Source organism: Hemicordylus capensis, chromosome 1 (assembly GCF_027244095.1).
Source record: "Hemicordylus capensis ecotype Gifberg chromosome 1, rHemCap1.1.pri, whole genome shotgun sequence".
In the NCBI taxonomy this organism is placed as follows: Eukaryota; Metazoa; Chordata; class Lepidosauria; order Squamata; family Cordylidae; genus Hemicordylus; species Hemicordylus capensis.
In genome coordinates, this window is record NC_069657.1 from 116,599,016 (window position 1) to 116,619,268 (window position 20,253).

Consider the following 20,253-nt stretch of genomic DNA (forward strand, 5'->3'; position numbering starts at 1 on the left):
GGCCAATATTTGTAAAACATTAATCACATTTTAAACAGAGGCTGAGAAATTTTTCCTTATAAGTAATTAGATTGGGTTTTGAATCAGCTCCACACAACCAGCTTGTTCTATCAGCCCTCGCCTTGACAGCTCCTGCTTAACATTTAAGATTTTAAGCGCATTCATGCTTCTGAAGCAGTGTAATTAATAAGACTTCAGAAATAGAACAAAGACTGACAGTGTTTAGACAAGAAAGAGAAGACCAACAGGTTTGACTAATTGGAGTTTACTCAGAAACTGGGTAATTGCTGTTTACAAACCATATTAAATCACGTGTTAAACCAGGCTGTGCGTGTTTTTTGTGGGTTTTTTTAAAGAATACGCAACTTCATTTTGAAGTCAAATTGCTGAATTAATAATGAAATCAAAGATACTGTGAAGGAGAATCTTAAACACCACCTCCTGTTCCCAACTCATTAAAAAGTTCAGTTGCATTTAGATCTAGAGTTTTCATTCAGCTTTAGCTGAAAGTACATTTCATTGTACTTTATGTTTTAATGTACGTTGGTCAGTTTGGTAATTTTTGTCTTCAGATGTTTTGTTAAAATTCAGAACCTTTTGTTCTGAAAATTTAAATATAATAAAAATAAAAACTTTCCTGGATTAAATAGAAGTGGACAAATAGGAACACATCATTTTGTACTGGAGAGGTAGAGTAATTGAATAGAGGTGATGTTTTTCCTCCTCCACCCCTCTTTTCCATTGCAGTAAGATTCATTAATGCAGGGCCTTCCCCAGCCTTGGGTCCTCAGATGTGGACCCACTCTCAGCCAAAGGCCATTGTGAATGGGAATGATGGAAGTTGTAGTCCAACAACATTTCGCAACTCAAGCCTGGGAATTCCTGCACTAATATAAGACCAACAGGCCTGGAAGGAGCACAGAGGGGAAGACAGACATTTGTCTTGTTTGGCTGAGCCATTTAGGGCAAGGAATCCAAATTGCTTCCATACTGCAGTGCTTTAGTTCTGCTGAGGCTTTTCTGGAATAAGACTAGAGTCAAATTAAAACAGAAGTTCCACCTAGCACTTAGTATAGTACTATATTGTCCAGCAGTGCTCCCTCCATGGCGAAGATATTTCTGTAAAAGTTGTTCAGAAGTAAGTTTCATTCAACCGGGGTCTCCCATAACTTGAATTAGCAGCTTCCTCTACTTATTTATATGCAGAAAGTCACCAGCTTGCAAACAGGTTGTGTTTCAAAATTCATTTTTAAGTCAAATGTTCATAACTCAGAGCACATACAGTTTCCAAGAGCGATTATTTGTTTGTAAGTGCAGGTTGGCATTTGTAAGTTGGGGACTTCCTTAATGGGGCTTTGTTTGTTTGTATAGATGTTTTTAAGTCACATGTTTGTAACTTGCAGAAAGGTTGTACTGCTTTTCAAAAAAAGTTCAAAGCAGTTTACAAAACAAAATGAAATGAAAAATACAGTTTAAATATCAGCATCATAATATCAATATAACGTTAAACAAGAGAGAAATAGCCACAGAAATAAAGCAAATATATAATAGACAAGGTTGTTATGCTATAACCTTTCCAAAAAATAAAACCCTATCAAAAATATAGCTTTCTCTTAGGGGTGTGCACAAACTGTCCAATGCTGAACTGGTTCGGCAGCTTGATCACGAACTGAATTCTGGGCAGTTCAGTCTGTGATAAAACCAAACCAAGCCCGGTTCGGGTGAACTGGTTCAGCATCGAATGGGTGGCCGGGGGTGGCGGCAAGAGAGATAGTTAAAGGGTGTTACCTGCCCAGTGCAGCTGCCAGCACTGTTGCTTCCCCCCCTCCCCGAGGCGCAGACCAAGCACACACAGTGATTCTTTTAGTGAGTCACCCACAGAATGGGAGTGCCGTTCCAGCCTCCGTGGTGAATCCCTAATGCTTCTGCGGAGGCTGGAATTGCGCTGCCTCCACCACACAGGCAGCCTTCTAAAAGAGGCTAGGGATGTGCCCGAATGTTATTCGGCGCCGATGGGGGTGGTACTGTAAAGGCGTGAGAAGGTGTACTCACCCCTCCCACCACATTTCTCCTGCCGGCGCTCCATTATTTTTTAGCCCCTAGGGGCGGCAGCATTCCTCCCTGCCGCCCCGTTTCCCTCATCAGCCGGATGTGGCTGGCAGTAGTGACCACGCGTGCGTCTGTTGTGTGCACATGCACGTCTGTCTGCCATGCATGCGCACGCGCGGTTGCTACTTCCGGCCACTTCTGGCCGATGAGGGAAACGGGGCAGCAGGGAGGAACGCTGCTGCCCCTAGGAGCTTAAAAATAATAAAAAATAATGGAGCACTAGTGAGGGAAATGCGGCAGGAGGGGTGAGTACACCCTCCGCTGCCCTTAAAGTACCACCCCCACTGGTGCTGAAATGCCAAACCCTTGGGGTATGGCTGCATTAGGGGGAGGGACACGTGACGGCACCAGCAGCTGCACTGGGCAGGTAAGATCCTTTAACTACCTCTCTTGCCACCACCCCAACTACCTCTTAGAAATTTCCAGGACCCCAACCCCTTTACTTGTAAAGGAGAATCCTTACTGGATTGCCCTTTACAAGTAAAGGTAAAGTGTGCCGTCAAGTCAATTCCGATTCCTGGAGCCCACAGAGCCCTGTGGTTTTCTTTGGCAGAATACAGGTTGGGTTTACCATTGCCTCCTCCCGCACAGGTTGAAATGATGCCTTTCAGCATCTTCTTATGTCGCTGCTGCCCAATATAGTAGTTTAGGGGGTATGCAAACTGGCAACCTTCTGCTTGTTAGTTAAGCATTTTCCTGCTGCGCCACTTAAAGTGGCTCCTTTACAAGTACAATATAGTCGTTCAAACCGCCAAACCGTTTCCGTCAAATGGACCTTCCCATCAGTTCAGTTGAATCGGTTCAGTAACATGCAGTTCAGTTCAAATTTGATCCAAATTGACACAAACGTATGTATAAGTGTACAGACATCTGTACACTCGTACAGCATAATGTCTGAATCAGGCTAGGATCACAAATGTATCATCTATCACTGGTTTGACTTCAAAAACAAAACCAGGGGATTCAGAACTCAACAATTAAGGGAGAAGTTCAAATGAGCATTCCTAATTATTGTTTGCTTGTTGGCACAAAACAACTGATGGGTTACTGTTACATCCTTTTCTTCTTTATAAAAAATATATTGATAATGGTTATTCTGTCTTCTTCATTTGTACAGAGATTCCTTGAAAGAAAAAGCTGTCTGAGTTTGTCTGAAAATGTTGTCTGAAAAAGTTGTCTTATTTGGGGGATATTACAGTTTTAGGGGAAAGGAGTAATCATCTTGTGAGTTTGAATAGACAGGCTCCTTCTTGCCTTCCAGCATATGCTGGATATAATTAGGCAACTGCTCAAAAAAGGCCTTGTAAATAATCTGAATCCATGCCACATTCTTCTAGCCTTAGAAGCTGCCAAATGCCTAGAAGAGCATTCACGCCAAATGACTTAAATGTATAAAATGGATCTCTGAACAGAGTGCTTCCCTAGTATGGTATATGAATAGTGGGTGGACAAACATGGAGTTTCTCATGTTCAATTTCAGAGCACAATGTTCAGCCAGCCTGTTGTCTGTCCTCAGTAGAGATGGGCGACCAGACTGCACTGTTTTCCAGGAGAGCAGTGTGGGAAATTAGCCATCTTTTGTCTCTTGATAGCCTCTGAAGATGTGAACCAAAGTGTCTGCTGTCTTGGTTTTGTTTCCTTGATGTCACAAGTGCTGCAATTCAATTCATAACTGAGGTCCACAGGAAATCAACACAAATAGCTAGTAGAAATAGAAAAGATCTTTGATAATTCAGATAAGATTAAAGAGGCAGCAGACTTAAGGATGATGGCAAATTGGGTACAATAGGTGAGTAAGAATTCCCTGTCTGCAATGTAGACACGTGGACTGTCATTCTTGTACATCAGAGTTCGCCATAACAAAGATTAAATTTACCTCTGTTTGATTTTTCTTTCTGATTTTACCCTGGAACAACTTTGCTTTTGCATAGCAGGCTAAACTCCTTATCTACATAGAACTGATTTTATGGGGAGACATATCTCTTCACAATAATGTTTTTGGTTGCAATCCTAAGCACATTTTCCTGGAAGCAGGTCTTTCTGAACTCAGTGGGATTTCCTTCCAACTAGGCATGTATCAGATCAGACAGAGTAGTTGAAAAGAAACAGTTGTTTCCTTGTCAGTCACAGTGTATATATGGACACAGTTAACAAGAGAAATATTCAAAGAAGGCAGGATGCTATACCTGTTATGATAAATACTTCCTTTGTTCACAATGATTGCATTCCCTTGCTTTGTATAGGGTGTTCTTTTTCAAATTCTTCTTCAAAATTCACAGTTGAAGAGCTATAGTAAACTATAAACCTAAAATATTTTCTTTGCACATTTTGAAAGCCAGTAACAGATTGAAAATACTCACATGTTGGCTATAGTGAAGTTACCTAAAGTACCCAATTTATTTGTTTTTAGGTATGGCAGTGTGGCGGTAGTGTTGAAGTTCTGCCTTGTTCTAGAATTGCCCATATTGAACGAGCCCATAAGCCATATACAGAAGACCTAACTGCTCATGTCCGAAGAAATGCACTAAGAGTGGCTGAAGTCTGGATGGATGAATTTAAAAGCCATGTTTACATGGCTTGGAATATCCCTCAAGAGGTGAGTTGTCAACAATCTGTGATATCTGTGTGAGTCTCTAAGGCCATTGTAAGAAGTGGTAGCTCAAGCAAGATGGAATTCGTCCATGTCCAAGAGAACAGTGAAACATTCCACTGTATTACTATGATGAAACCAATGCAACTAAAAGAACTCTGCGGCAAAAGCAAAAACAAACCTTAGTCACCCAAAAAACAAGAACAAGGGACTCAAATGTTTGAAAGCAACATTTGATTTTCCTTTCTATTGCCTTTGTTGAGGTGGTTTTCTCGAGTATCACTTAAGCAAAGTTTCTTTTTCTTTTCCAAGGATCTTCTTACATTTGGATTGGGTCTGTTATATATATTGAAAGAGACTAAAGTTGTTTTTGTCATATAAGTGCATTCTTACCACTAGGAAAATCAAAATTACTCTGAAATTCCTACATGCCCCTCAAAATTCCTTCAGAGCTTTCCCCGTTTTACCTCAAATTTTGTAACTTTGGAGGCAGTATTTTCTATTCCTGTTAACAGAACATCTCAAAATTGATCATATTAAATCACTAATGCCCTTGCTAGAGAGGAACCCGGCATTCAAACTTTTCTCCTGTTATGTGACTTTTCTAGAATTGTTAGTAGAATTGTTTTATGAATTAACAATGTGAAAATGCTTAGATTTAACCAAGCATCTGTGGTGTCATAACAGAGGTTTATAAAACTGAAGAAACTATTCAACAGTTTTATGTGAAAACATCTGGATAGTTTACACTTGTTTAAAACCATGAACACTGTAATGAGCATCAAATGACACCTATAAGGGATCAACAGCTGAAGTTGAGATCTAAGATTGTAAACCACCCAGAGACGCAAGTTTTCCGTGGTATAGAAATATGCTAAATAAATAAATAAATAAATAAATTTCATGGTCCTAGGTAGCTTTCAGATTGGCATGGTGCCAACCTAACATCATCTAGTTTTCCAGGTTCACACAACCAGAAATTGGGAGCATATACACCATGGGAATCTAGAATATAATAGGCCTGTGCGTGTTTAGAAAATTCAGATCTGAATCTGTCCCAGATGACTTTGACAATGTCATATCCAGATTCTATGGGCTCTGGCAATGTCAGATATCAGATCAGAATTCAGAATCAGATATCAGAATTCAAATCCAAATTCTGACTTAACTTCAGATTTTTTACAATGGGGAAAAAGGGGGAAAAAATCACCAAAAATTACTGGTTGGTCATAGAGCCTTGAACCTTGCCACACATCTGGATATAGCCTTGTAAAATATTTATTGTAAGATGCTATTAATTTCACAATGGAGATATGTGAATTCTTTACTCAGATGTTACAGTCCCATTTATTAAATTGTAATTATATCCTTTAAATGATTGTTTTGATATACCATTGTGAAAGAAGTTTTCATTTCCAAATGTCTGGAGAGAACCCAAAAGAGCCACCATGATGAAGTAACTTTAAATTAGAGTAGCTATGCCCAGTGCAGACCTCCTCATAGAATTTTAGAGCTGGAAGTGACCTTGGAACAGGGGCAGAGCCACCATTGGGCAAATGGGTTCAAAGAACCCGCAGAAGCATGCTCCCAGACACTGACGTCAGATGTGAGGGGTGTTATTTTGGTCCCAAATGGGGCCACACAGCCCCGTTGGGAGCCGAAATCGGCCCATGCTGCATTGTCAGCACAACCGGAGTAACTCTCCCTGCCTTAAAGGCCTACTTCTCCAGAATATTCCACTGTTGCTCAGCTTTTACAGTTAGGAAATTCTTCCTAATATCTAGCCTGAATCGGCTTCCCTGTAATTTCAACCCATGTGTTCTAGTCTTGTCTTCAGGAGCAACAGAGAACAAGTCATCTCCTTCTTCTACCTTTCAGATATTTGAAGATAGTTATAATATCTTCCCTTAACTTTCTATTCCCCAAGTGGCTGGGGCCAGTTATTAATTTATCATTAATAAATCCATATAGTATTAGACAGCTATCATAACTCCCCTTAGTTTTCTCTTTTTCTGGCTAAAGATAACCAGTTCCCTCAACTATTCCTTATAGGACTTGGTTTCTTGATCTACCACCATCTTTGTTTTTCTCCTGTGAATCCATTCCAATTTATCAGTGTCTTCTTTAAAGCGCATTTCCCAGACCTGGGCAGAGGATTCCAAGTGATTTCTGACCAGATGAGAATAGAGTGGAATAATTTCTTGTGGTCTAGTCATTATGCCTCTATTAATGCTGCCCAGGATTGCATTAGATTTTACACACACACACACACACACACACGCACACCATTCTTCCTCCTCTTTGGCATGCACCTTCCCATGTGCAAGCACTTTTGTACAGAAAGTTACAAAAACTGTGGTTACTTGGCAATTGTTATTTGGATGCAGTCCTCCATTTTGTCTACCAGACAATATATTTTTTAATGTAAGGTTTATTGCACAAGGACATAATCTACTGTAAAAATGTCTCATTTTACTTCCTGACAAATACTGGTCCCAAATTTGCATTTAGATGCCTCTCTAAAAATCTCTGCTACATAGCTATAATGAGCTAAATTACTGATCGTCATTTACAAGCTCTTTATGAAACTCCTGTATCTCGAATTGAACAAAACTATGTTACACCAGCAAAGGCTTCACTACAAAATGTAATAAAAGGGAAAGAGGGGGAAGGAGTTTTGCAAATGCTTTTAACAAAAACAGTGGCTGAAATGCCTTATCAGTATAAAAAGGGTTGGACAAAAATAGTAAAAAGATAGGTGGCATGTCTAAATTATTTAGTGAAAGGAAGTCAGACTTAATTTCCCAGAAAATGGAATCTGAAATATAGGCTTTAATTTTGCCAAAAGAGAAGTACTTTCCAGGTCGGCTTGCTATTTAGTGCCATTTATTTTGAGATTTGGAAATTGCTTTAAAGAAATTATTATTGTGGAACTTGCAGAGAGCCAGATTTAATATTATTTAATGCCTGTGAAAACTTCCCCATTGATTACAATGGACTCTGGATCAAGCCCCCAAATGAAGGTGACTTTTATCTTTAAGCACACAGACGTACTTGAGAATTTTTATGAAAGATCTACTGATTGCAAGGAAGCATTATGCTAAATATGTTAATTGTGCAAAGGTATATATCCCTGTGTTACTATTTATAAGTGAACTGTACAAAGCAATGTGTTTGTAAGATAAACAGGAGGAATGGATTTTATATCTCTGAAATGTTTTCTGTCCCATGTGAACAGGACTCTGGAATCGACATTGGTGATATTTCTAAGAGGAAGGCCTTGAGGAAAAAGCTGCAGTGTAAGACCTTTAGGTGGTATCTTGTCAGCGTATATCCAGAAATGAGAATGTACTCAGACACTGTTGCCTATGGGGTGGTAAGAGCCTGGTTTATTTACCTTGATCATTCATAAGTAGATAACAATGGGAAATAATCCCTGCAAATGGAATTTGATTCCAGATAAAACCTTAATACAAATTATGGGTTTTATTGGCTGATGGTTGGTTGATTGGCTGTCTGGCTGATGGTTAGCTGACATAGACTAAACATGTCTTTGCAGTGCACATAGAGGGGCGATTCAAGTTAACACCTGTCACACACAATCAAAGGACATGCTGAGAACATGTCAGCGCATCCTTCAGTGACTTCAGGACAGGTGTGTTCTCAGCGCAGCCCCAACATGATCACCTGGAGGGGGCCATGCTCACATAACCTGGCCCTTTGACTTTTTGTATTGCCCCAAATGTTTGAGTCTGTTATTTGTGTGATTTTGACTTTGGTTGTGAGTCATTTTGAGCTTCCATTCAACTGGAAGTGTGGGACAAGGTATCTTAAAGAAATACATGAATAATACCACCTTGCCTAACCACACCTCCACCCTGCCCAAACTCTGCAGCTCCCTAGTCTAGTAACTTCTCTGCTAGATGATGAATGATTAATGTACTGTCCTGTGGGGAGGTCATTTTATTGCACACTGTACATTTTTGTATGGAATTTCCCAAACTACTTGTGCTTGTGCAATATCCTCACAGGTCCAGCATATAAACAACAGGTAGAATATATCTTACCACTAATAATATGAAAATGGTGTTAACCGTATAGTTTAAACAGTAGAAAGGTTCCGCATTTAAAATAAAGGATTGGAGAGAGGTTGTTCTCTGGGTGAATACCAGTCCAATCCCTAAGCATGTATACTCAGAAGTAGGTCTTATTGCTTGAACTTCTGAACAAAGATGAAGACTGATATAGCTACTGGTGACAACAATTCTAAGCTTGACAAGATAATTTTAAAAACATTGGCATTATACATTTGTATTAGTCAGACCAGAATCTCATAAAAAGAGATTCTCACTTGAAGAGGTTTCCCACTTAATAGAAGTGTGTTCTTATTGCCACAAATGATGCAAAAGGCATTGTGGACTAAAGATATAAATGGGGAGGCGGGGAGGGGAAGAGACCTGAACTGGAATAATTGAGTTTTCCGTGACACACTTGTTGGATTAATCCAATATTTATTTGACAGGCATAAATTAAAAGCTCTGATCAGCGTTGCAGAGGTATACAGTGTGAAACGATTTTTCACAGCAGTTCTGAAGGAAAGCTAAAATAGTAAAGTGTACTTATGTAAGATATAAAAATGAGTTGACACAGCAAAGATAAATAGTGAATACAACTGTTCACCTAGTACTCAAGTGCACTTTTGTCACACTGTATGTGCATTGCTTTTACAAAACCAATTTATATGGACTGTCCTCTAGATTTGTCAGGATAGCTTTTGAAAATATTTGGCCAGGTTCTCACTGATCCATGATGTTTTATTGGTTTCAGATGATTCGGTCAAGGAGCAGAGAATTCAGGATTTCTGAATTCTGATGACTTTTTAAAAAAAATGTTTAAAAGAAATGCAGGTCCTATGGGAACTTGTATTAAAGTCCTGGGCAGTTCTTGAAACTTAGTTAGAGATCCCCAATTGTTCATTAAGTTTTTTTCAAGAAGGAAGTCAAACAGAAATAAAGCAATCATAGGACAGGCAATCCTAAATTCACTTGTGATCTTGGAATCCCATTGAAAGTCTCCACAGATGCAAGCATTTTGGGGGATTGTAGCAAGGTACATTATTGATTATGCTGGAGCATTATGTATTAGCACTAAGCATTATCAGACAGCAGTGATACAGGAAGATGCTGAAATGCATCATCTTATACTGCATGGGAGATGGCAGTGGTGAACCCCCGCCTGTGTCCTACCAAAGAAAACCACATGGCTCTGTGGTCTCCAGGTGTCGACATCGACTCGACAGCACAACTAAGCATTTAAACACATTTTGCGCTTTGGTTCTTATAGGTAGATACAATTATATTGAAAAGATATAGCTTTAAGCAAATAATTGTCCTTAACAGATTATTTTGTTCTCTTTCTCTTACCCTCACCCCCATCCCCCCACCCCATCTAGCTGCAGAATTCCCTAAAAGGTGATTTGTGCCTTGATCAGGGGCCAGACTCAGAAAATATTCCAATCATGTATATCTGCCATGGAATGACACCACAGGTTAGTGAGACTAATGATCTTGTATCTTGCTCCTGCTCTTATTAGGCTGTGTGGAAAGAGCCACATTGGAAGTGTTGGTGGGTTTGTTCCTGTCAAAATATCTTCTTGGCTGTTTGTTGGATATTTGATAGATAGCAATGAGAACATAATTTGTGCCATGATGTCAAGAAACATTGGTTTATTAATTTGTACCTGTCAGAGAGCCTTATATATTTAGTTGTAACAACAACAAAAATGATATAGGTCTCCATTTGCTAAGACTTGTTGGCATATCTTTATGTTTGATCTTCTTTTTGCTAATGCGAATATAACAGTTAGTATTCAAGGGCATTTTATTTTCTCTCTCGTACAACTATACATTTGAATTTTAGGTATTTAAATTTTAAATTACCATTTGTAAAATCTTTGAATTTTAGGTATTTAAATTTTAAATTACCATTTGTAAAATCTTTAAGGTCATTTTTTTAAAAATAAAATTTTATTAGAATTTCCCCCTTCAAAATACAATGACAGGTAGGTATTTATTATTATTTATTTATTATTAAAACTTTTATACTGCCCTTCCAAAAGGCTCAGGGCGGTTATTATGGAATAACAATTCCATATTATGGAATAACAATGACACATATAACATCAATTCCCCCTGCATCGTTCAATTAAATAACCAGTTGCAAACATACAGACTAGAATCAGCTGGTTTCTACAGATGAACATTCACTTTCACCAAGGATAAATGTAGTTAGAGCATTAGGGTCATGCATTGGGCCCTTTGCCTCTTCTATATATATGTTAATATTCTGAAGAAGGGTGCTGGAGTTCCTTGAGCTCTTCAAAAAGCAACCAAGTTTCAACACTAAGCATAGAAGTTGCACAGCCCAGAGTTATGCTCCAGTGCAGAAAGATTGCATAGGATTAGGCACAAAGGTCCCAGTGGTGCTGCATTAGAGTACCAGCTCTGCTCGTGTGAGTTGTTTGTAGTATACAAAGAACTTTCTAAAACAGAAGACAGTGAGGAGCAAGCCAACAGCCCTGCTTCTGCAGAGTTGGTGCAAGGTGGACACAGCGAGCAGCTATCATTTAAGATGCAACTTGAGCTGCAGTCACACACATCTGAGCCATGGCAATGGAAGGAGCACCATGATCACATCAGGCTGCCCTTCAGATTGAGAACACTGTCTGCATAAGACCCGTTAAACTGAATGAAAGAAACGATGCAAAGGATGTTCCTGCTGGCTTGTGTTTTCATAGAGATTTGAAGTATGTAGAATGATGTAAGTAGAATATAGCTTTTCATTAAATCATATATTTGAATGAAAGAGAAAGCATAGCCATTACTTCACCCCCTCCTGTGTTATTCACAAGCTACTGAGAGTCATTATTCTTCACCTTCAGCCTGTTTTTGAGCGGTCGTGAGAACCACTGAGCTCGCAGGTGAGCCCGGTGGTTCAGTGGCAGATAGCCCGCCTAAATACCCCTCCCTTAAAATGAGGTTAGCGGAGTGCTCACCCTGTTTCTGTGATCGTTAGTCACCACATTGCGGCTCCGCGCCGTGGCAACTCATGAGGAGACCCCCAGTCTGAAGGCTAAAACACACTTCCCAGCATCGGGGGTCTCCCCAGAATGCCTCACGCATTTGCACAGAGCATTTTGGGACTTCCAGGGGCCGGGCGGCCCCCAATCCCCGCAGCCCCAGCAGGCTCTGTGACGGAGCCAGTAATTGTGTGGGCAGCCGATCCGGCCGCGCAGGGTGGGCTGTCTGCTCATCTGTGGGGAGAGCCCGCTCTCCCCGCAGAACCCTCTAAGGAGAGCCTTGTTCTCTTAAATACCTGGGGCCTGAGCTGTTTAGGGCTTTATAGGTTATAACTAAGACCTTGTAATTTGCCATGCTAGACATGCTAGATTTTTCAGGATGGGTACAGTATTTGTAAAACCAAAATTATAAGCAAGAGTCAGGTAGCAACTTTTAGGAGAAGAAAGGTTGCTTTAGGATACTGATTCTCAGTTGGTGACTTGAACCCTTCTATTGTAGTCTTTGGGGTTGTCCATCAGTAAAGATATATTTATTTCTCATCATGAAATTTTGTACTGTAGATTCCTTTCATGAAATTTAACTACAGAATCAGTTTTGGCAAATGTTTTTCTGCATCTCAGTGTTGCATTTCCTAAAACCTGCATTCCCAAACTATTGCTTTGCCAAAAATTTAGTCCTTCACCAAGATCTTTGCATGTCCCATGATAGCAGAAAAGACTATACAAAAAGAGTCTGTCCTTTCTCTTACTTACATTGGACACAAGCCAACCAAAGTTAAGTCTCATTGATTTCAATGGGAGTTAAGGACGTATTTTGCATTTTTCCATTGACATCAATGAGACTTAGCAATGCTTACCTTTGGCTGGGTCATGTCTATTCAGAACTCACTGGGTTGCTTTTGATATGATACTTTAAATGTTGTGTTAAACCTTGTTGCTATGAAAAGCATACTTGCAGAAGGAAAAAAATATATTTATTTTAGATGGAAAAATACATTTGTTTCATTGTCCTTACTTAAAAAAAAACACATTTCTAGAATATCACATATTTGATTGTAATGTTTATAGGGGCTTATTGATCACAACTTCAGTGAACAGCTTCACTTTGCTGAATCCTGTTAAAAGCATTTGTGTACATTGTGAGTTGATGAGGTCATTTTGTTTCAGAGGAAAGTCTGTACAGCCATCGGAGAGGCACTATAGTTCAGTAGTAGAGTAGAAATTTGCATGTAGATGGACCAAGTTTGACCCTGGCCTCTCCAGTTAAAGTTTATAAAGAAGCATGAAAAATCCCTTTTCCTGAATTCCTGGATTGTGCAGCTGGTCAGAACAGACAATATTGGTCAAGATGGACCAATGGTCTGACTCTGTAGATGGTATTTCTTCTACATGTTATAGTCCACTTTGAAGGGGCAATGAAGGAAGTGTGTTTGTATAATTTAATTGTGATATAGATGTGTGGGTTCATGATATCAACGGAAAGTAAGGTGGCAGGAACCGGAAGTTCCCACAAGTGCACACTCCTAGCATGAACTGCTACTTCTGCTCATTTCTGTGGTTTCTGAACCCGGAAATGTCATTGACATTGTTGGGCTCTCTCTGCCATCCAGTGTTCTTGGTCCAACTTCAAATGTTGATTACAAGTGTCAGGTGGTGGAAGAAACCCAACACTGGCAGCGGACATTTCCAGTAGGGATGTGCATAAAACCGGTTCTCCCGGTTCGGTTCGGATCCGAACCGGGTCCGAACCGGACCAGGGTGGTTCGGTTTTGGTTTTGCCGAACCACCCCCCCCGGTTCGGTTCGGATCCGAACCGGTTCGGATCTGAACCGAACCGGTTCGGATCTCAAAAAATAGCTGGTTTGAAAGGGGACCTTGTGTTCTACCTGCCACCCAAATTTCAAGTCGATTGGACCTTCCTCTGATTTTTTTACAATTTTTAAAAAAAATTTCAATTTTTGCCCATAACTCCCTATGTGGAGCACTTAGGGGCAAAAAGCTGGGGTGGGTGGTAGCCACCAATGGGTGTCCTCCACCCCAACAATCCCAAGGCAATTGGTTGCTCCTAGTATTATTGGTGAATTTTTGGGGAAAAAAAATTCCCATTGACTAGAATGGGGGTTTGGGGCTGCCCCAGACCCGGCTCTGTGGGGCAGCATCACCACCAAAGTGGGTCCGGGGCCATGGCAAAAATGGCCTCAGTCCTTCCCAGCAATCCCCGGAGAGATAGGAGTGATGGTTTTTTTAATTAAGATTTTCTAAGGCATTAAATAATATCTAATTGGAAAGAATAGAATGTGTGTCACTGGGTGAAAGGTGATAAAAAGCCACATAGAGAGACAGTTATTCATTTAATGCCTTAGGAAATCCTAATTAAAAAACCATCACTCCTATCTCTCCGGGGATTGCCGGGAGGGACTGAGGCCATTTTTGCCATGGCCCCAGACCCACTTTGGGGGTGCTGCCACCCCACAGAGGCGGGTCCGGGGCTGCCCCCCAAAAAACCCCAATCTAGCCAATGGGATTTTTTCTCTTCTTTTCAAGAAATCCACCAACAATGCTAGGGGCACCCATCAATTGCCACCCCAGCCTTTTTGCCCCTCTCTCTGGGCGCCCTAACACTTAACACCTAGTACCTACCACCTACCCAAGCAAGATGACACTCAGAGAGACAACACACCAACTCTCTGATCTAACAAAAAGGCCACTGCTGCTGCTGCCTGCCAGCAGTGGAGCAGCACACTAAGCACACACACAGAGAAGAAGCAGGAGGCGGAGTGTGGATTCTATGATAGCATATTAGAGTGGATTGATGGTGTCTCATTGAAAATCTCATTTGCTATCATAGAATCCACACTCAATACCTCAGAAACAAGAGAACCCTGTACCCATGGGGGTGCCCCTACCAGAGATCCCTGTACCCCATGGGTTAGAAACCCATGGGGGTGGTTGGCACCCTATGTGCACTACACCACCACTTGCTCTGGGCCACCCCAGCACCCCCATGTGCACTTATAGGGCTGCTGAAAGCTCCATTATAACTTATTATGAGGAAAAACCTTAAAGACGCGTAAACGTCAAAAATCACTTAAAAATCACCTCTTTGCCCAATTCCTTTCAAATAATTCTGATAGCTTCCTTGCCCACCCTAGGAACTACCACCCACCACACTGCACTCTACGACACCCCTTTCCCCCCGACGTGAAGCTATACATTTGGTGCAATCCTAATTATTCTCTATGAGGAATTCAAAAACACTTAACAATTCACCAATAATCAGAGGAGTGTCCAATTGCCTTGAGATTTTTTGGGTGGTAGGCACCCATGCCTGTCTACCACCCACCCTGCTTTTGTGCTCCTAGGTCCTCCACAACAGGAGATATGGACTGGTTCGGGTCCCATTATACTCAATGAGAAAAATAATTAAAAATATTTCAAATATTCATAAAAAATCATAGGGGTGTCTGATTGCTTCAGGGTTTGCATGGTTGTTGGCACCCATGAGTGCTCCACAATAAGAAATAATGGCCTGGTTCGGGTCCCATTATATCCTATGAGAGAAAAATAAAAATATTTTTCAAAAATTCATAAAAAATCGTACGAGTGTCCGATTGCTTTGGGGTTTGGGTGACAGGTACCCCTGGGTGCCAGCTACCATCTGACCAATTTTCAGCTTTCTGAACCGATCCGAACCGGTCCGAACCAGTTCGAAACGAACCACCCCCAGTTCGGTTCGGATTCAAACCGAACCGGGGGTGGTTCGGTTCGATCCGAACCTCCGAACCGGAACCGGTTCGGACCCGAACCGGTTCGGATCCGAACCGGTTCGCACATCCCTAATTTCCAGGTTCATACAGCATAGAAATTAGTACTGGAAACAGTCGCTTGCTGGAGAATTATAGTGCCTGCTGCTTTTCGTTCCTTTAGAAACTTCCATATGGATAACAAGTTTTCAGTGTTTGGGGCTGGTATGTATGGTTTTTAATAGGGAGAATCTTTGTTCTTTGTTAATAGGCCATATTATTCCCCGGTATGTTGCAACTGATTTTACTGGAATTATCAGAGTACTTTTCACTCTCTAGTTGTCTGTATCTGCTGGAGCGTGATCTTGATCAATGTGTGTTGAGGGGTGGCGGGATTTGGCTGCTGATTTTTTTTTTTAACAATCAACTCCCTTTTGAGGGCCTTTTTGAAAACACAGCGATATCATAAATGAATCATCCTTTGAATGAATCAACTCTGACCTTCAGCTCCATCTGATACAGATATGACAGTGACATTTATGGTAGCTCTAAATGAATTCTTCTGAGCACAATGTTGTAACGTTGGGTTGCTGGAAGCTAAATAGGAACTCTTGTGTACTGAACAAGTCTTTATTTCCTGAGGTTGTAATTGTTTCAGTGCATGAGTAGCTAATCAAATCAACCAGGTTGCTGGAGTTTGCCATCCAAGCTTATAGTTCAACAAGTCGCCTGAGAAGAAATTCTCTTCAAAATCCTCCTTGGATTCAGACAAGATGTCAGCTTCAGTGCAAGGGGCGGGAGTGGATCCTCTAAAATTGTTCAAAAATATGGTTTTGAAGGACTTAGTTATTTCTGGAGCCTTCAGAAAGCTTCAGATATACAGCTTCATTTCATTAGGTGCTTGGGAAATAGTTTTCTCTTTGTGGTGTATCTTAGCTCGCTTCCTGATTTGCTCAGATAGAGAGTTCCTGTACTCTTGGAAAACACTGGAAAAATGCCTGTTGAGGTTTTATCATTATGTTTTGATCTCTCACATCACATGTTTCCTCATTATACTGTAATGAAGCACATACTTCTGAAGCTGTTCCCCCGCCCCCAAACCTGACATTAGCAGTAAGCAGCTTGAGGAACAACATGAGAAACAAACATGCTCTCTGAAGTCACCATTTCTTGGGCAAACTGCACCGGATTCTATTTAATGCACTCTCTGTTCTTTGCTTTAATTTTTAAAATTCCATTTATTGAATTATATGGTCTTTATACTGTTTACATTATACATTATACTGTATACATTATATGTTATGCTTATACATTATTCATTATCCCAGCATATTGTTCTATTAAATTATAGAACATGATTCTGTTTACCTTCGGGACCGCCTCTCCCGGCCAGTCCTGTGAGATCTTCTCAGGCTGCCCTTCTTTCAGTCCCTGGTCTTAGAGAGGTCCATGGTAGGAGGGCAGAGAAGGGCTTTCTCTGCCCCCCACTCTGGAACTCTCTTTCCCCCCAGATTCAGTCTGCCTCATCCCTTTCAATAAATCCTTATTGAAGACATTTATTTTCCGCAAGGCTTTTGCCCTTTAATGTATGTTTGGGTTTTTAAAAAAACAAATATTGGGTGCTGTTCTTGCCTTGTACACTGCCCTAAATCTGTGGATTGTGTGGTATATTAAATCTTTTAATAAAATAAATAAATTAAATTATTCAACATTTTTCAAATGTCAGTAAAATGGGTTCGACTTCAGAGGATCAATAGGAAAAAGGAGTAGACATTGGAGGTCCAATGTCCTGGATCAAGATCATGGCTGGCTCTATGTGTCATTAGGGGGTGAGAGGGGAAGGTGTACTCTGTGGGCCTTCTTTTAAGAGGACCCTCCCCTAAGGTTTGTGATAAAGCTGAGGCTTACTTTGTACCGGGTGTGTGTGGTTTTTTTCCTGATGTTGTAGGCAGCAGTATTACTCTGGGCCCCCTCCTCTTCCACCAGTGCTGGTGGAAACTAGTAGTGCATTTCCATTCCAATCTGTCTCATTCTCAAATGGGGAGCTGGCTCTAGAGGCCCCTATGTTGCAGGCCTCCCATTTCTACTTCCCAAGAAATTCCTATTTGCAGATTGGACAGCTGAAGAAAGGAGCTCCATTGTGATTTGTGGAGAAAGCACCTGGGAGAAGGCAGCAATGGAGCTTTTTCTTCTTCTAGTCATCCCATCTGCAAACAGGAGTTTCATGTTGCAGGGGCTGCTGAGGGAAAGTCCCATTTGAGTCTCATTCCTTCCTTGCTTTTGAGCAGTGCCAGTGTTCGCTGATCTTTTAATGCCATAAAGGGCATTAGATGTGCACATCATTGGTGAACCATACTTAGCCATAGGTATAGGTCCATAATGCCACCCAAGCTGGCCTCAGGGGTTGGCCTTGTTGGACAGTTGCCAAAGGCTCTCAGGATTCTTCCCAGTAGTTTTATTATTGTTGTTTTCTTTGATGAAATGCAGCCATGCAGCTCTGAATTTGATTGGGCCGGTTAGGCAGAGAGAAATTTAATCCTTTCCCCATGGGCTATTTCTCCAATCTAAATCACCCCACATCCAATTTCCCACTAAAAGAGGAAAAGATAGAGTCCCTGTGTTTCCCCCTGAGGAGAGAACAGTGTGCAATTTTGACTGGAAAAATGACTCATGGGAAAAGTGTTAATGTATTCCATCTCTGCTTGTTAAATTCATATCCCCCTCACAGCTACATTTCAGAGTTTAGTGGTGTTGGTGGTGGTTTTTTAAACAGGAGACTATTCATGTGTCTCCCATATCATCTAGTTTGGCCCTAAAAACTGCAAGTGTGACAAACTGAGTCTTATTCAATTATTCACAAGCTGATGAAATGAACGGATCTCGTTGAGTTTGTGCAATACATAACCTTGGTCTGTTTCATCTGTATACTCACATTAGCATATTACTCACATTAGCCCCACTGTAAATGTGGACAGCAGGATGCGGGGTGAGTGACATGGCAGGGGCAAGACTTCCTCCTCCTTCGCCCCTCTGTACACAGCTGATGTACTGAAGTACTGACATTGTGTGTGTGTGTGTGATGACTGCTTGCTTTTATGTAACCCCATCTTCTTGTATGTTGGCTCCACACTTGCATGTCCACTGTATTCACGTTAGAACCTCTAAAACTTTGGATCCTTTATTCCTTGAAAGATAGTGGTTGGTTATACAGTTACACAAATCAATCACTACAGTCCAGTAAGTGCCATCTCTGTGTAGAAATTAGTTCCCACATGAGCCTACCCATAGCTTGGGAGGCCCAAGTTCAGAAGTCTTACCTCAGAAACCCTACTTCAGGTCTTCTTGCCATTTGACATACCAGTGGAGATCACCAAGGAAAGGGCCTTTTCAGTAGTAACAATGTTTAGAATTTCTTCTAGAGGCAGCTTTTGTAGTTGGTTTGCTTGGGTAATTCCTGATTCTGGTGGGTTGTTTTTATTATTATTATTTCTTGTTGCATTTGTTCTTATTGCATTTGTTCTTAGTGCTTGTTCTTGTGCAGCCAGTATTAAAACCTCTCTTACTTTCTTCAAGTTGCCATTCTTAAGCCATTGCCAGGTCTTGGTGATGTCTGATTTTCCACTTATATTGTGCAAATATTCAGAAGAAATCTATTCCATGCCCGTTAATTCTGCAGTCATTGTAAGGATACTTTGACTTTTCTTATGTATGTGTAGAAAATTGAGCAGTGTAAGTTTCACATCCATAGCTGTGTCTGCAGATAAAAATTATTATTTTGGACTGAAACCCAATAGTTTTTAGGAAGACTGAAAGGCCAACATACCTTCTGAGGCAAGCATGCTGATTTCCTCATTTTAGGAATCGGTGTATTTATTTATTTTGTAACTTATATTTTATGACACTTATTCTAGTTTGTTTTCTTTCAGACTCTATTGAAATGTCCACTCAGTTTAAAAGATAATCTGATCTTTTATCATTTTAATAATATAATTTTCAATGTAAAACACATATGGAAGTAGTCTGATGGCTTTAGTAATCTGATTGCCCTTTTTAAGAGTATTCTTTTCTACTGTAATGGGCCACTACTGAAGACTATAATAGTTAGTAGTGGACATGGACAAAACATTACAAGCCCTTTTGTTGTGTTTTAGCACTGCTTCTGATTGGCTCCAGCAAATTTCTCAAGATTTGGACATCCATGCAGATACTGAGATAAGAGGAAATATGTTCTTATAAACACTGGGCAGCATCCAAATTAAGTTAATAATGATTATTTTCCATTAAAATTAATGGGTAAAGTAAAGTTGTGTCCTTAAATCGGTGTCGACTCCTGGCAACAACAGAGCCATGTGGTTTTCTTTGGGAGAATATAAGAGGGGTTTACCATTGCCTCCTCCCACGCAGTGTGAGATGATGCCTTTCAGCACCTTCCTATATTGCTGCTGCCCGATACAGGTATTTCCCATAATCTGGGAAACATACCAGCAACCTCTTGCTTACTAGGCAAGTCATTTCCTTAATGGGATTAAGGGTTACTTTGTCTCATTTATTTCAGTGGTACTTCGTCATGGCCAACTAGTCTGGATGTTGCCCAGTGTTTGTCAACCATCATTTACAATTAGGGGATGAGACCTTTTCTCAGTGGTAGAGCATCTGCTTTGCATGCAGCAAGTCTCAGGTTTAATCCTTGGCATTTCCAAGATTGCCAAGGATTCACAGGATTGACACAGCAG

General features: G+C 40.7%; 1 protein-coding gene across 4 annotated transcripts in view; it reads left to right on the forward strand.

Moving 5' to 3' along the window:
- GALNT18 (polypeptide N-acetylgalactosaminyltransferase 18) overlaps window positions 1-20,253 on the forward strand; it is a 437,718-nt gene that overhangs the window by 358,521 nt on the left and 58,944 nt on the right. For 3 of the 4 annotated variants that reach the window (XM_053263303.1, XM_053263281.1, XM_053263289.1), the window contains 3 exons: window positions 4,520-4,705; window positions 7,938-8,075; window positions 10,152-10,247. In XM_053263303.1, coding sequence (XP_053119278.1) covers window positions 4,520-4,705; window positions 7,938-8,075; window positions 10,152-10,247 — 420 coding nt within the window. The remainder of the gene's footprint in view (window positions 1-4,519; window positions 4,706-7,937; window positions 8,076-10,151; window positions 10,248-20,253) is intronic. The other variant, XM_053263294.1, reaches the window with a different exon arrangement.